This window comes from Rhipicephalus sanguineus, chromosome 7 (genome assembly GCF_013339695.2).
Source record: "Rhipicephalus sanguineus isolate Rsan-2018 chromosome 7, BIME_Rsan_1.4, whole genome shotgun sequence".
Lineage (NCBI taxonomy): Eukaryota > Metazoa > Arthropoda > Arachnida > Ixodida > Ixodidae > Rhipicephalus > Rhipicephalus sanguineus.
In genome coordinates, this window is record NC_051182.1 from 151,297,627 (window position 1) to 151,315,196 (window position 17,570).

The following is a 17,570-nucleotide window of genomic DNA, read 5'->3' on the forward strand; positions in this document are numbered from 1 at the left end:
CTCTTCCGGTTTCTTTCTATCGCTTTCGTTATCTTTCTATCTTTTTCATGATTTTCTGTCTCTTTCTTTATCTCTTCTTCACGCGTTCGTTTTCGTTTGACGCTGCCACCTGCAGTGCACGGTAGTGGGGCTTGCCCAATTCCTGTTGCGCATACCCACTTGCGAAGTTTTTCTGGTGACACCACACAAGCTACGACTAGCTACAGCGGCTTCGCTAATGAAAGGAAGTGAGCTTGTAGACAGTCATATGAAAGTTGTAATAAATCGCTCAGCATAACGCTGCAGAGGATGGCAGTTGCGGCTCTGACGAAGACGAGGCCTCTTGACGACATGTTAGCTTCAGTGACACTCCCTATTCAACGATGTATCATCACATGAAGCTTCCATCACCCCGGGAACTCATGTCTTGGACATACAAGATATAGAAAGACAACCACATCAACTTAATTGGTCTGGTGCATGCACACAGTGGATAACAATAAAGCGTGTATATTGAACTCAGGCTTATTCTCACACACTCAGCATAGAAATGTACATAATGTGCTGTTCCTATACGTGTAGGCAACCTGCTGAAGCGATTCTGTTATGAATGAAACTGGGACGGAGGTAACGTTTAATGTTGCTGCATGAGGTGGAGGCACAAGAAAAAGTTTTTTTTTTTTTTTGGTTGTGCAGGGGGCCGTCTTCACTCATGAAAACAATTTATGGAGAACAAATACTCGTCGATTCCATGCGGATTTTGATTCACTCACCTGCAACAAAATAAAAGAACAAATTACGGGACTGAGCACAACGAACAAAATGAACACGACATATCTCACTCGTGTAAAGCGGCAAGGCTAGTTTAAAAAAGAAATAAAACTCGCAGTCGCTTTAGGCAAAGATAACTAACTGAGCGTATGCTTTAAAGCAACGCTGTTTGCATTAATGTGAGGCTGTCAGCCGATTTCATTGGTCCTCCCCTCCTTTGGAGATTCCTCTACCGATGTCATACGATGACGTCACATATATTGTGTTATCGCTGTTTCCTGGATCTTGTTTTAAGACCTAAGTTTTAGGCGCCTCGTCAAACGCGAAAAGTGATAGTCGGCGTGAACACGAGTGGCGCAAAAATTTATCATCGCGTGATGTCTTCAATTAGTGACGTAATCGTGACGTCATATGATGACGTCATCACAAATCATCGTCGCTTGGTCAAAGGTGGGCCGATCCTAGAGGCAATCCAAACCACGTTCGGTGCAGAAAGCTTTCTGAGGGGAAGGAGGGGGGGTATCAATACAATCAACTGAGAGTAAAAGAAGGTGGCTTTCGTCATCGAGTCGTCTTAGGCAAAAGCGTAAGGGCACGTGTGACTGTTGATCTTGCTCTGTGTGGCCACACACAGCACTCTATACAAAGAAAGTATTTTGCTCTTCATATATCCCAACGTAGCGCACCGCACTCACATCCAACGATTCTCCTGAGAAGTTTCAGGACCGGCTTGAGCAATCTGCGCAGGAATCCGTAGTAGGGCAGTTGGCGGACCTTCTCGGCCAGGATTGACGACACCTCGCAGAGAATTCCCGAGAGCACGCTCGAAGGGGCGTCACCCAATATAGTGAAAAGGATGCACTGCATGTGACACAGGAAAGCCTCTAGTAGAAATCACGTAAAAAGAATACTAGGTCAAGCGGTAGGCCCATTCACTATAAAATGCGGAAATATAGCCAAGGATGAAAAAGGTGTGTCACTGACACGTGTGTGTCCCTTCTTCCTTTGTCCCGTGTGTTAAGCGCTGTTTTATATTTATCATGGAGGAAAGAGGAATGACTTACGCTTTATTATTATTATTATTATTATTATTATTATTATTATTATTATTATTATTATTATTATTATTATTATTATTATTAATATTATTATTATTATTATTATTATTATTATTATTATTATTATACTCCCCTTTTGTGTACATTTCACTTTGTCTACGCGTTTTTGCTCTTGTTGTTTCTGAAGTCTCTCTGTTTTGTATTGTTTATTTTTATTGTTTAATTTTGCGTGTGCCTGCACGAAGACCTTACGGTTGTTCCTGGGCATGTTAAATAAATAATTGGTTGATTGATTGTTTGATTGATTATTATGTTTCAAAACAAGACCGAAACTAAAACAAGGCTTGTCGAAACGTAGGTTACAGAACACAACCAATGTTTACGAATTTATTATTATTACTATTATTTTAATGATTCATAATACATGTTAATATAATTGATTAAGCATTCTATTAGTTGCTCTTATCATGCTACAACTTCCTTTGTAACAGGCTAGGGGCCTAAATATAAACAAATTAATAAATAAATAAATAAATAAATAAATAAATAAATAAATAAATAAATAAATAAATAAATAAATAAATAAATAAATGTCCTCCCTATCGAAAGGCTGAGGAGTAGCTGGAGCTCTATTTTTGCGCCACATCTTTTTTTTATTTATATATATTAAAAAACATGGGAAGGTGGGCTACGTTAGAGGCGGCCAGCCCAGCATCATGATAATAATACTGAAAAAAATGCACAAAGGACGTAAAAATAAAAGACTCAGGAAAAAGAATCAGAATCACTATGCAGACGTAAGATCCCTGGGGTGGAAATAATCTTTTATCTTTGTGAATAAAGAAAAAGCGATACAAGCCGAATCAAACTCTCCTTCTTCGTAATGTTCTATTGCGTACATAGATAAGATTTCTCATTTGAACACCTGTATATTCTTACCTTAACTTGGTTCAACAAGGAAGACACCAGGGATTCCTGCAAAGAAACGGAGCATTGCTAATGTCTCGAGGCTTACGCAAGACACTGCATGCATCAGTAAACCCGCTTGTCGATTAGGTTGTTTTTTTTTTATTTATATATGAAAAAAAAATGCATGGGAAGGTAGGCTACATAAGAGCCGGCTATCCCTTCTACATGATAGTAGTATTGAAGAAACACACCAAAACAAGGAAAACTAGAAAAAATAAAAGAATAAGAAAAGAAATAATTAATCAGAAGCAGTTTGTACATTCTATATCTACGATATGTGGCGTATAAAGAATTAGTAGAGTCTAAGGTTCCTATTGCAGTGCTTGTCATTTTGTATACCATGTCCACATGCATAGCAGTGTTTCGCATTCTGACTGGCAAATGACCAACGTATTCAGACAGAAGTTATCAACTGGGCCGAAAAGGTCGTGGCGAGCTACTTGCCACCACCATTCGCACCACCGGCAAGCTAAATTCAACGACCTCGCTATGCCGTCAATAAAGTTGTTTCTCTCTCTCTCTCTGACTGGCCAAACGACAGTACTGCATATGAAACCACAATCAACAATAACTACTTACTAGAAGATTGCAAGTGCGTAAGTTTGCCGAAAACGCGATGTGTGAAGTTGTCGTATTTACTCATATAAAATTATCATCGCTGCCTATCGCTTAACTATGACATAGCATTTACCAGCGTTGGCTATCTCTTGGATAGCATTGGATACCGTTGGAAACTGTCGGTTAATATGGACTAGATACGGGCTACTGTTTCGCAAATGTTGGTAGCATTCTCGTACGTTCCGCTTGCTAGAGTAGGCGTCGCCAAGGCGCTACAGTCGGTTGCCGTTTAAAGAAGGCAGGAGACGTCTCGCCATGATAACCCAAGCGCGGCAGCCGTTTGCCTCGCGACTAAAGAAATAGTCCCGCTCATGTACTCAGCGATATTCTCCGGAGGCGGGGTCACCGGCAGTGCGGCTCATAACGTCAGTCGAGAAAGCAAACTCTCTGGTGCACGGTCGTGTGCATCAGGCGCTGTCACGCACCCATCGGCTTATGACTTCAACCATTGCTTCGCTGACGTCATTAGTCGGTGCAGGCTTGTGTGAATGCGTCATTGAGGTGAAAATGCCGCTGCCTTCTAAAGTTCTTCCCAACTACAGTTGATAAAATGCCTCAATATACATGAATGTTCCACTTTAAAATAGCGCGGAAATTGTTTGCAGGAACTGCTTCTCTTTTGTTTTTGCTCACGGTGCTGCCGATTTTTGGCGATCTCCGCGAATGCGTTATCGCAACCATATTACTCACCTGAACGGGTTCCTGGCCCCTGCAGACCTCGTTGCTTCCGTTCGCGCACTGCAGAGAAATGCAAGTCACTCTAGCTGTGTACACAGCAAAACATTTCTTTACAATCTGTTTTCATCTTTTTTACTGGTTTCCCCACTTCAGAGAGTGCCACTTCTTGCGTTTATTGAGCTCCTATCAGTCGCTCCATTCGGATTTTCGTTCAACTAATCTAACTGCAATCTCAATTATAACAATCTTATCTTGAAGCCGTATTGGACACACAGTCACAGAATGATAGAGACTTGAAGGTATCAGCAGTTATGTAACGAGGTGTGTCGTTCTCCCTCGGCATCTCTTGTTGGATCACTGTTCAAGCCCTAATCTTTAACAGTGTTACTGGTCTGTGAAACAAATATGTTAATTGTAAGCAAAATCACTCTGCGACACTGCTTGGAACCTGCATTAGTGACTCTAGGACGTAAATAAAAATTTGAAAGGAGACTGCGATATTCAGCACTACTGTAGCAGCTTTGCAATCTATATGTCCAATTAGCTTGGACCGCCAAATAAAAACTTTATTTTTAAAGTGAGCCAGAAAACGTCGCATTATTAAAAAAGCAGGGGTGAATGCTTTTATAGCTTAAGATTGGCTTCAATAAAGCTTATCAAGTTACAAGTGACGTGAACCACATAACAAGCGGTGTTTCATATTATAAGTATGAATACCATGTGATTATAAATGCGATACAGGCTACAAGGAGTTACACAGAATCGTGGCAATGGGAAAGTCACAGTAAAAGGCACCTATCCAGCACACGCAAAATCCAGTACAATCCAGCACAAGACGTGGCTACACTGTCGTGGTTTCTGATGTGGCTACGTTGTCATGGTTTTTGGGGGGTAACCAATAAGGAATACTAAGCTACTTTAGTTAACGACGATACGGTAACAGTAAAGGCACACTTTTAATCGAAGCATGGCAAGCCAGAAAAGGCAAAACAAAGACGTATAACGAAGTGGCAACTGCACCATTACGTTTTTAACGCTACTCTATGTGACGTCTTTATTTTCTGCACGGCGCAATAAAGTCGAAGTGATTCTATCGAGTAATAAAGGATTGCACTGCATATTATACAAGCGATAAGCTACCCCTAGGAAGCGCTGATGATCTTTTTACCCACCAAAATGGTTCGTACGTTTTAAGATGGCAATGAAGTAAAACCAACGTGCTGTCCCTGAAGTTATGCTATAAAATTGAAGAACAGATAAGTTTGACTTTCATATTATTGAGAAGTAATCAAGCCGCTTCAGTCAAATTCTAAATAAACATAAACGCTTATATTAACCTGCGCTGCATACATTACAGTTTCTTCTTTGTTACCAAATATGGAATTATCTATTGATACTTTTAACGGTGTAGGGGCATACTTATAGTTCAATGTATCTTTTAAAAAATGTGTCCTGCTGCTTGCGTAAGGACTTGTATATTTTTGCAAATGTGTGATTGTATAAGATTCTGTATAATTATGTATGTGTCTTTTTATAAACATTTGTAGGTTGCCATATGTTGCCATGTAAATGATCTCCTGGGCCCGTCAAGCTGCTTTTTGCGGCTTTAGCCTAGAGGCCCATCTAGAATATTTTCCACTCTGGTAAGAAACAGGCTTGTATTGAATTGAAAGCGATCAAAGCAAAACAATGTTTGACTTGTTTGGCAGAACTAATGTTTTTCGCTTTCTCTGATTAATATATATCTCATAATTCACACATGGTTGTGATGATGGTAATGACAATGAGGACGTTGATGGTGACCGGGTGTAACAAAGGATACCACGATTCCACTTGCCAGTTCACTGTTGGCCATACCTGCGCAAACCTTCTTGGTAGTGCCAACCTCAAGTTTCCGCTGCAGGACAGCCCGTCCAGTGCCATACTGTTGCATGTGAAGGAACTGAGAACGCTCGAAAGGCTGTCGTCATCTGCAATATGTTTGTACGTAACACTTCTTTCAAAGATTTTGTCATCATCATCATCCTCCTCATCAGCCTGACTGCGCCCACTGCAGGGCCAAGGCACCATAGAAGGGTGTGGGTGGAGGCCAGTTGGTGATTCATGATTAGCAAAGGTAACAGCAAGAGCATACAGGACACAGAAAGAGAGAACAACCGCTTCGTGGTGTCTCGTTCTCTGTCCTGTGAGCTCTTGTGGTTATTTTCGCTAAGTGGAGGCATCTTTCATGTTTCGTCAATGAACCCGGTCCTGTGCTTCCTACAGCCACGTTATCCCCGCAAACTTCTTAATCTCATCGGCCCGCCTAACATTCAGCCTCTCCCTTGCGCGCTTGCCTTCTCTTAAAATCCAGTCTGTTACTCTTAATGGCCAGGGGTTATCTTTCCTTCACAAACAGCCCTGCCCAGCCCATTTCTTCTTCTGGATTTCGACTAAGATGTCCAAACACCCGTGCCTGACCCACTCTGCTCTCTTCTTGTCCCTTAAGGTTACACCTACCAGCCTCATTTCCATGGCTCGCTGCGTCGTCCTCAATTTAAGTTGAACGCTCTTTGTAAACCTCCTGCTTTCTACTCCGTAGAAGGTAAGCGCCGGTAGCATGAAGCTGTTATATACAATTTTCTTGGGGGATAGGGTTAAACTATCATGCATGATTTGATGACGTCAGAATAATGTTGACACAACTTTTTTGCCACTGATAAATTCGAAAGACGATTATCTTCATGGAGTGGAAGGCGCAAATCTTCTCGTTCGCAAGTGTTGTATGTCAATGACCGGCTGCTGAGGCTCAGCTCATCTCTAGAATTTCAGCAACTGATATCGTGTGCTCTTGCGACACGTTCTGGCCTAGTGCATTTTCTTGTTGTATACATACGAACATACAGGCGCGCATTCTTAGCGTGCAAAAAACGATGCGACTGTGTACGCAAAAATCTGTCGCTGCACAATTGTTCACAAGAAGACATTCTGCCCATTCTTGGTGCCGCTCGCGTTATTGGCGAAGACATTCGGCCAGTGACAGATCACTTAAAGACACAGCATTGCGAATGCGGCCCTTGGTATTATACGATTAAATCCTTAGTGCTTACGCTTACAAATGCTGCGAACCTTACCATCTGTACTGAACCTCGTGAACGCCGCGATGATGAGATCTTTAACTGCGGCAAGTACGCACTGCAGGCTCATGGACGTGCTGAGCACTCGAATGGTACACTGAAATGAAAAAAAAAAGGTATAACTCAGTGCCACCCGCTACGATCAGAAGGCAGCCTTTTCACACGCGGAAACACTAGATTGCATGCGTTTTCATTTTACGATGAACGCATTATTATAAGCATGGTAAAAGCAATAACCGCTTTTCCTCTTTTTGCTGTTTTCTTTAGGCACGCATAAGGCTGAACTGACGGATTTAATTCAAATTTTCTGATAAGGAAGGAAGGAGAATAGGAGAGAAATGAAAGGCAGGGATGTTAACCAGTTTAGAATAACCGGTTTGCTACACTGCACAGGGGAAAGGGATGGGTGAGATTGAAAGAAAAGTATAGAAAGAGAGAGACGAAAAGCGAATATAATCCTGAAAATCCATCAATAATTGAGCAACGAATGCATTGTCAAAACTTTTTAAGGACAGCGGACTTGCACGAGCGGCTGTAGACTGATAGTGATTCCGTATATACCGCTTTATTTACAAGAGGCTATGCATGCACACAACTTGTTTCGCACTAAACTATGTGATAGCTGACGACGTAATTTCGGCAGCGTTTTGAGATTTCTTTATTTTCTATGCATTACATTTCTATTACTGCACAGCATGTGAACAAATATTGTTGTGCCTGTGAACCTAAAGTCAGTACGTTTTGCATTAAGCATTATGGGTTTTTGAGAATTCACTCTTGCTTATATCTTAACTTCAATTAAATTACTCTCTTTGTTCTTGTTTATACATTTGACTTAGCCAAATTTCAAGTCTCACATGCACGGTTCTTGTTTCAACACGTTCCATTTGTTTGCAAGATGTCAATGTGTTCCTTTCTTTTCTTGAGGAGTTCAGTACACATTTGAATGTGCCTCCTTGCTGACCAAACCAATTTAAAATGACTGCTCATCACTAAAGCGATTTTGGCTCTTTCAGTCCAGTCGCATCAACAATGGTACCGTGGTGACTTTAATGTTACCATAACTCGATTTGATGACTCTTTCAAATCTGTGAGCGTTGCTTATATGAATAAATGTTTGTATTAATTGAAAAGCACAATAACTAAGGCCGCAGGATCTGCGAGCATTCTTTTATAATACTGCAGAATTTTAGACACGTCGAGCCGAAAAGCAGACGCAAGCAAACAACGTTCATGTGGAACATTTAAACTTTACACAACTTTACATTCTTTACACGATGGGTTTTTTTCTATAGTGCACATTGCATGGCGTAATATCTACAGGTTATCGATTGCGCAAATTACGGGAAATGTTTTAAGGCACACCGTGTAAAGTGAATGAAAGTTCATATTTTAAAGCTTTAAAGCAATATGCTAAGCTGAGCGTTTCTTTTTGTCTTTGGAAACAAAAGTGAGCTACTTACCCTCACCACGTTTCCAGCGGTCTCGTAGGCATCCTAGGAAATAATATGAAACAAACTGGCTACCATGTACTCGTGAAGCTTTCGAAGCAGTCACAAACGAAAGTGCAACATGCGACTCATACCAAGAAGAGGCATACCACAACTCACGTTGTCAGTTGTGCAAGAGTCAAGAGTGGGTCCGAGGCACTGGAACAAAAAATTGACAGTAAAACTTGCCTTTTAAGCACTGCGGCACTTTCAAAGTTTCTGATAACTGAATAACAGAACTCATGATTTGAAAAGGAGCGACTGAAGCGGTACACAGAATAGAAGGACAGAGGAGGATGTGCTTCTGGCAACTAACATGTTTAATTCAGCAAAATATATATTTCTAACGCAATTAAACCCGATAAACCAAACGTGCTGACAGAAACCCGCACCAACCCCAAGCCCAATCACTTCACATGTCGTCCTAGAAAGGCCACCTATGCTTTCTGCCGAAGGATTACTTACGTGACTTTGCCCCTCCCGCTCGAAATAGAACGCCTGGACTATCGCCATTTGTGTAGAGCTCCTGCGCCTGTACATTGTCGTAGTTTGCACAAAAAGAGGCTTGTAAATGACTTCGTCACACTTGTTGCAGTGCAACGACAGATGAGCAAACGGCCTGACAACCAAACAACTGTTGTGCTCCCGAAGACGTAAGTTCAGGCACCTTCCGGGTTTCCCCAGGAGAGTAGCAGGCCAGAGCTCACAAGCTCAAGCCGACCTCTCTGCCGTCTTCTAATTAACTTGCCCTTTCTCTCTCTTCCCGCTCGACAAGTGTAGTCAATGAACAACACCACGTGTACAAGCAACAAATTGTTTCACGTGCTCGATGCCGCAGCTTCTGCGGCTTCAAGCACATGAAAAAATTTCTTCCTGGAGCAGGTGGTGTTCCTAGCGTGTCGTCCTGTGTCCTTCTTTCCTGTGTGCCGTTTTAGTCGCCGCTTTTCCCATCATGAATCAAAACCCACTCGCCCAGCTTTTTATTGTGATGAACAGAGCTCAATTTACCGTGTCGAGGCCGAAGAGATTTGGCAGGGTAACGTTGACACATGATGCCGGTGATCCCGTCGTAGGGTCGACAGATGTCGCAGTCGTTGAGATAGACGTCACCTCCGGTGTTCCGTTTCCACCTTGCGTCGCCGAGGCAGTCGTGGAAACATTCGCAATCGCAGTTACGGATGACGGGGTCGTGAACGACGTCATGGTCGTGCTGCGAGCAGATGTCATAACAGTAGTCAAGTTCGTGAACGAGTTTTCCCCGGTAGCAGTACTGAAAGTTTCGGAACTAAACGCGTTCGAGGAAGTGGTCGATGACAGCCCGGAGCTTGGACCACCGGATGTGACGTCAGTGCTTGAAGAATTACTCTTCGTTGTTGGGAGACTCGTGCTTTGACCCTGAGTCGGTGACGTAACCATAGAGCTGTCGGAAGCTGCGCTAACTGTGGAACCAGCGGGCTTGTTTGTCGTCGTGGAAACTGTAGTCATCCTCGTTGGCTTGCTGCTATTTTGGGACTCTGTTGTTTCACCCGTCTTTCCTGTTGTTACGTCTTGTTGACAAACTGTCGTTCCGCAAGCCGAAACGCTCGTTGTACTGGTTTGCGTGACAGACGTTCCATTCCGTGTAGCAGTTCCATCAGATGTAAAGCTGACGTCTGAAACACTGACACTTCTCGTCATGGTGCTCGGCGTCGGGAAATTTTCCGAGGTAGTCACGTTCGATGGCTCATCACTGACTCCAATCGTTGAGGAGTTCGTCATTGTAAACGAAGGTTCAGTGCTTGACAGTGAGGTAGATATGGTTTGATATGTAACAGACGAAGGACTACGCGACGAGGTTGCGTTTATTGTGGTAATCGTCCCGTCTTGCGTCTGGGTCGTAGACGTCACAGAAACGCCACTTGCTGTTTGATTGGACGCTGTAATTGTGGACGCAGTGACGTTAGCTGGCGTACCCGGTTCGTCGTCTTCTGCGGGGGCGGAGCTTGGACCGAGCGTTGAAGTTTGACCGGATGCAGACAACGATGATGATGGCGTCACTGATGATGTCGTTACGTATAAGGACGTTTGTGATGACGTTATTAGTGATACCGATGTAGTATCTGACAAAGTTACCGAGGAGCTTCCCGTCATCGTCGAATTAAAAGATTCTGTAGTCAAATTTGAGACCTCTGAGGAAGGATCTGCGCTTGTGGTTCCATCGATGGACACCGTAGCAGGTGTGTTCGTGGTAACGTCACTCGTGGTTGAGAAAGCGCCGTTACCAGAGGTTGAAGCCACGCTGGATTGCGCGTTCGCGTTCGTGATACTCGCATTCCAAGTTCCGAAGCTTTGTGAAGCCGTACCTTGGTCTGGTTCAAATGAAGAGGACGATGTTCTCGTAGGAGCAGTTGTGGTACTGTTACTAAAGCTGACGTTGGCCTCTTGGGACGTAGTAGAATTAACAGACCCCGAGTCCGTTACGGTCGTTCTTTCATTTGTAGTCAACAAGCTCTCCTGGCGACTTGAATCGTTTGTCGCGGATGTTGTCGTGGTTTCGGAATTCACTGACTGCGTAGGTGAAGCTGTTCTACTTGGCTCAGTACTCAGCGTAGGAGTGTCTGAACTTTGGCTCGATGAATAGCTAGTTAATCGAGAAGATGAAGAATTTGTTATGTCTGTGCTGTTGCTCGCTAGCGTCGTAGCACTGGAGCTCGTTGTGCTTGCCTCAGGGGAAACTGGCGTCATTATTTCGGTGTTCCCGGATGTCCTGGTTGAAGTTAGAGTAGTATACGAAACGTTTGTGGATGGAATCGTAGTTGAGGTAGCGGAGTTGGACGATGACGGTAAACTTGGTAACATCGTAGCGATACTGGTTCCACTGCTGCTTGGTATGGTAGTCATATCTATGGAAAAGAAGAAAGTAATGGACGCGTTGTTCATAAACTGGAGATATTGTTGCTGTTTTAAAACTTCATAGTTACTGCAAGTTAAAGCAAAAGTGAGAAACGTATTAATGCATTTCTTCTTATAAGTGAGCCACATTAATGTTTCTTATCATAAACTCGACAACTTTCGCGATATTGTTTATATATATATATATATATATATATATATATATATATATATATATATATATATATATATATATATATATATATATATATATATATATATATATATATATATATATATATATATATATATATATATATATATATACGAATTTTAAATAATAACTGACGTTATTTTGTATCAGGGAAATCTCGATGGTTTACACAAGTTTTAATTTTAACTGAAGGCTGCGTTGTATTAATTTTGGAATATATAGTTTTTTGTGTTATTCTGATAGCTTCGGCGGAAATTCATGTAAATTAATCTAACTGACCTTATTATCTTCGAAAATTCTCACCAAAAAAGGTCTGGTGTGCTCACACTACACTAAAATTATAGTAGAACTTGTAAATGTATGTGTAACTTGTAAATGTACAACTGCAAATATGTGGGAAAGCGCAAAGAAAAAAATTGTGAACTGGTTACCTTTAATTGGTGGAAACTGATGCACTATAGTCACATTCACATACTGAATACAGACGTGGACCTTTCCCAAAATATTATGAGGTATATTCAAGGTTTACATTCTTACTTGCGCATACAAAATATCATTAGCTTCTGAAATAAACTAAATTGAGCTCACTCTGGACAACATGATTCTTGTTTTTTGAATTCATATCCTCTTTAATGGCATAATCTCGTACTTTCTACACACTGCATACATTCTGTCTTATCGATGTCTCGCAGGTGCTACGACGATACGACGATAGGTTGTAGCCACGTGACAAGTAGACTGACAGGGCTTCGTGATTTCATCGCAGGGGGTCTTAAGTAGTTGCTTATAAGATGAAGAAGTCTCTAGCCTGTGCGGTCATTCGAGGATCTACTGCTGTGATGGAGTACGCAGGGTGGTCCCGCTGCCTATAAGAAATAGAGAATCATTTGTCAATAGACAATCAGATGTGGCTTAGCGACCCACAGTTAGACTGCTAAAGCAACACCCGAACCTATGGCCACGGCATGCAGTCAAAGCTTTGTTGAAGTGAGCGTGCAATACACTCCAGTTGGCTCACATTTAAGGGCCCGTGCAACACTTTTCCAAATAATTGTTGTATGACTTCATTATCAGAGTTTATTGCCTCACAAACTGACTGCCGCCATTTTGTTTAGAATCGGTCAAGTACGAGTGAAGTTACAGGAATTTGCCGCACGCTTTATGCGCTTTCTCTCGCATTTCGTCCCAGCTCACGCTCTGAAAGCTACACAGGGGAGTATAACCAGAGGACAAGAAGATATGTCCGTACGTCAGCGCGCGTCATGAAGTTAAGCACTTTCATTTCTCTTTTTTTTTTCAGCGCGAAAGCCATAGATGCATCGTCATACGCAAGAATTGACCGCCGGCATCGGTGGCGTGTTCCAGATTTGGCGATACCTGACGATACATCGCGAAACCGGCGTCTGCGTCAAGACAAATGATGAAAAAAAAAAACCACTACGTAATAAAAATCGATCACGTGATATTCAAGTGAACGTGTAGGTGCAGTTGGCATAAAAAAGTCACATGACCGCAATGTAACATGACGCCATCAATGATGTATCCCTGTGACGTCATCATTACGTCATAATGATGACACATGATAACGTCATTGCTCGACGTCGTCGCTTGGTCAAAGGCGGGCCGCTCCTGGAGGCAGTGCAAAACCACGTGAGGTGCAGAAAGGGTTTGGAGGGGGGGAGGGGGAGAGGGGTATCAATAGAGTCGACTGAGAGGAAAAAGATGGCTTTCGCCTTCGAGTCGTCTTAGGCTAATGCATAAGACACTGTGAGTTTTTGGATATGTGGTCGATTACTTTCTTCTTTTCTGTATGGCCATCTGTATAATGCGCCTGTTCTTCAATTCTCTCACTCGTCTTACGTACTCTCGCGCTGATTGCCGTCGTCTTGGTGGTCTAGTTAGTTACTTTCAAGGGTTTTACGTACCGAAACCAGGAAATGTTTATGGGGCACGCCGTAGTGCAGGAAGCCGGATTCATTGTGTCCACATGGGGTTCTTGAATATGCACCTAAATCAAAATACACGGTGTGTTTTGGCGCTCCGCCTCCGTCAAAGTGCGGCCTCTATGGTCGGCAATCGAACCCTGGTGCTCGAGCTTAGCAGTACAACACCTTAGGCGCTAAGCTAACAAGGCAGGTCTTGCTATCCTAACCCCATCATTTACGGTAGAAGAACTATACCGGGGTCCCAGGACTCACCACAGACAACACTCACGACGCGTCGAAATAGTTAGCATAAAGTTGAAAAAAGGTAATTTCAGCTTATAGAATCACTGCATGCTGAAAACATGTGGCACAATTTGAGAGATTCAGTTCTGGGAAAGGAATGATGAAAGGAAAGAGAGGAGGATCAATACATCGAATGAGAAGAAAAAAAGAAGAAGGCTTTCGCTTTCGATTTGTCTTAGGCGAATGCACAAGGGACCCTGTGCCATTCGACTCTTTGTTCAGGCGCTCCTCCATACTTACGGAAATAAAAAAATCACAGCATATCCACGGAGTGAATGATGATGAGTGGGCGAAGCTGCGGAGGTTCATCGGTAAACCGTGAATCTTCCGTGAATTCTGCCCAGTACATCATCAACGACGTGAGATCGGGCGCGTGTATACTAAAGGTTCGATGAGTTATGACGACTTGCAGCTCACTTTATTTTACATGTACGCTGTGAATTTTCATTGTTTAGAAAACCATTGCTTTAGAAAACATCTGGCGTCTTTCGTTGAGCAGCTGGCGTCTTTTCGTTTTGCTTTAGAAACATCTGGTGTTCTTTCGTCTTGCTTTTAGAAAACATCTGGCGTCTTTCGTTGGTTTATTTCATCAGTCAACGGCGTTTTGAACAAAATTTTTATTGTTTAATCACGCACAGGAGAAATCTCACCAGGCACTACCTTGGAGGTAAACAATGGCTGCTAATGGGAATGAGAGACAGAAGAAGTAGGCTTTTAGCTAACACTTACACTTCTACTTCTACTAACGTTTCCTACTGGAACATGCCAATGGCTGCTAATGGGGAATGAGAGACAGAAGAATTGGGCTTTTAGTTAACACGCACGCTGCGAATTTTTTATTGTTCAACAACGCACAGAAAAAATCTCCCACCGGCACCACCTTGGAGGTCAGGATCTGGTACTAGCGTTACGACTGGTTACGCACTACGACTACGACAACTACGAGGGACGAACGGGTGCCGCTTTAAGGAGCTTCGCCCCTAATAAACATTTAAATTGAAATTGCAATTGAAAGCCATTTGACTCACCGTCCTCGCAGCTAGCCAAGTGAAGCAGCAGAGTGGTCAGCTGTTCGACCGAGTCGCGGACCTGTTCGGCGAAGATGGGCCACGTGATCACCTGGGTGAACTGGCCCAGAGCTTGTCTTAGCAGTTGGATCAGCGGACATGCCAGCGAGAGTGCCAGTCGTGATCTCACGTTTGCAGGAGCGCCCTCGAAAACACACTGCGCAGATTGAAAGGTATCGCTTTAGAGGATCGCACAAAAGTAGCAACGAAAGAATGTAGAACAAAATTAACTCATTTTTTTAAGTATGTGTTATTTAGGAGATGTTAATGCTTTTAAGTAGTGTCAGCTGCTCATTTTCACAGGTAATAGAATTCGCGGAAATCGCAGTAATGAAAACAGAATTTCATAAAAGAGCACCTAGGGTGAGTTCATGCAGGTCCATTCACGTAGCGACACGGAAAACAAGACAAAATACAGTCCAGTCACATAACACTGTAGTTCATACAAAATGCAGTCACGCGAACATAGTATATGTTGAAAGTGATACACAGAATGTTGCTGGAACGAATCCCGGCCGCGGCGGTGGCATTTTCGATGGAGGCGAAAATGTTTGAGGCCCGTGTACTTAGATTTAGGTGCACGTTAAAGAACGCCTGGCGGTCGATATTTTCGGAGCCCTCCACTAAGCGTCCCTCATAACCATATCGTGGTTTTGGGACGTTAAACCCCAGATATTAAAATTATACACAATGCCCAGTCACGTAACAACACCTAAATTGGCAAAGTCCAATCCCAGGGAAAAAGAATAATTTCGCACACGACGCGACACATAACACGACACGGTCAGGTGAAATTATACGCGTAATTTAACAAGGCTCGATATTCCGCGAGATGGTGCATAGCTATTTGTGAGCATTGAAGCGCAAAATCAGACAGACATTCACGTTGAACGACAGACACAGGACGGGTGCTTTTAGACTGATTGTATGCACCAAATCAGCCTACAAAGTTTTCTAGATAATTTCCAAGTACGCCAATTGCTTCTAGAACTGTGTTCATTACTGATAGTGCGCGTTTTTTCAAAGCAAGTGTTGGCCATGGACCTAGGCCATGGACCCAGGAATTCTCACAATATACTCTTTTTTTTTTGACGTGACCAACGGATTTTTCACGCCTACTCGCCGGATACTGTTACGCATTGAAACAAAATTGGAGGTGACCCTAAAAAGGGACTTAGGTTGCAGGTTGTGGCACTCGCACGTGGGACTTCATGTGTCCTGGTGTATTCTCTGGGTTAACATTGCGTTTCGTCGCGCTGCCGAAGCGGATCTCGGAGGCCACGTAGTAAGAAGCGCGTGGTTCAGATGTGCTCCTCCAGGTGTCCCAACGATCCAGACTGCTCACGAGAAAACCATGTGCTCTTCCAATGAACTCATTCAATAAATTTTCCTGAATTGCCATGAGCGTTAATTGCCCCGCATCTTAAGTAAAATGCTCCTATATAATATTTATCTAACATAACTCTCCACTTGAACCAGAACGATCGGTTTCGTGCCAGTTTTACTTTTTAGAAGATTTTTTTCTAAATATTCGGAAAACAGGAAATAAGTGCTCGACCGGAAGTACTTGGAACAGGAACAAGAGTGTCGCTCGATGCTTGTACCGCTAAACGCGGAACGCGCGTGTAAATGGTGTCTAGTCATCCGAAAGTGTCTTATGCCGGTGTCACACCGTTCACTGCTTGCTGATCGCGATCAAGCCCGATCAGGATCGAATTTCTCCACAGTAATTAGTTTCCTTCCGCAGCTTTCGTAAAGAGAGCCAATTACGATCGCGAAATTCCATCCGGGTGAGGCCAGATCCCGACTGAAGTTGACCGTGTGACAGCGGTGCTAGACATTCTTTGCTTGTGACACATGTCAAGGGCATCATGTACCTACCGTGAGCATTCCGAAGAGCGCCTTCAACGTTCTCATCTGAGGAAAGAGAGAAGAACGGGTATTAACTTCAATCGCAGGAATAGATCCAGAATTCATAAAACAAGTAAAGCGGGACCCGGTAGATGCTTGGTATAATGCGTAACTAACCAAGAAAAGCGACATTACCTGAGGTTGTTCATCCTCGAAGCAGATAAGAGAGGATCTGTCGGCGCACTGCAATAACACGTAAAACGAGCCAGCGCATCACGTGTCAAAAAACGGGTGTTACAGGCAAAAACATTTTCGCATGCATTCACCCCAAGACATTATGTGCATCGCCGCATAACACGGTCGTAGGGCAAGGAAGTCAACCTGTGACGCGCAGGCGATTCTTGCAATGAAAACTGCAACGCCTACAAGCCTGCGCAATTTGAAAATTCTGAATTACAATTTAGTGTAGCTTACCTTAGTTACCTGTGTCAACCTAAGTATAAGTTATCGGACTATAACTTACTCATATTTTTACAAAAAATGTTACATATTAATGAACTAGCCCAATTTGCAGTTCTGTTAAATATATCAATAAAACAACTTTCGTTTTTATCTGTACCCCTGTTCATCATTTAATAACTTCATTTGGCTTTCCTTCCC

General features: G+C 42.9%; 1 protein-coding gene across 1 annotated transcript; it reads right to left on the reverse strand.

Annotated features, from left to right (window-relative positions):
- Positions 1 to 607: 607 nt before the first annotated feature.
- LOC119400255 (serine-rich adhesin for platelets) lies at positions 608 to 17,150 on the reverse strand. Its single transcript, XM_037667266.2, has 12 exons — positions 17,106 to 17,150; positions 16,941 to 16,976; positions 15,021 to 15,216; positions 9,688 to 11,561; positions 8,800 to 8,838; positions 8,653 to 8,685; positions 7,187 to 7,286; positions 5,931 to 6,043; positions 4,086 to 4,133; positions 2,748 to 2,783; positions 1,446 to 1,611; positions 608 to 752 (listed from the first exon to the last, which is right to left on the reverse strand). The coding sequence occupies exons 2-12, from the start codon at positions 16,974 to 16,976 to the stop codon at positions 745 to 747; spliced, it is 2,649 nt and encodes an 882-aa protein (XP_037523194.2). The 5' UTR covers positions 17,106 to 17,150; the 3' UTR covers positions 608 to 744.
- Positions 17,151 to 17,570: the final 420 nt, after the last annotated feature.

What these genes read in the sequence shown, in the direction of transcription:
- LOC119400255 (XM_037667266.2), bottom strand. Translation starts at nt 16,976, where the DNA reads ATGAGAACGTTGAAGGCGCTCTTCGGAATGCTCACG. An exon ending in ATCTCTTCGGCCTCGACACG is followed by an intron (nt 8,839 to 9,687) that starts GTAAATTGAGCT and finishes TTTTTGTTCCAG; the next exon opens with TGCCTCGGACCCACTCTTGA. An exon ending in CACGAGGTTCAGTACAGATG is followed by an intron (nt 6,044 to 7,186) that starts GTAAGGTTCGCA and finishes AACATATTGCAG; the next exon opens with ATGACGACAGCCTTTCGAGC.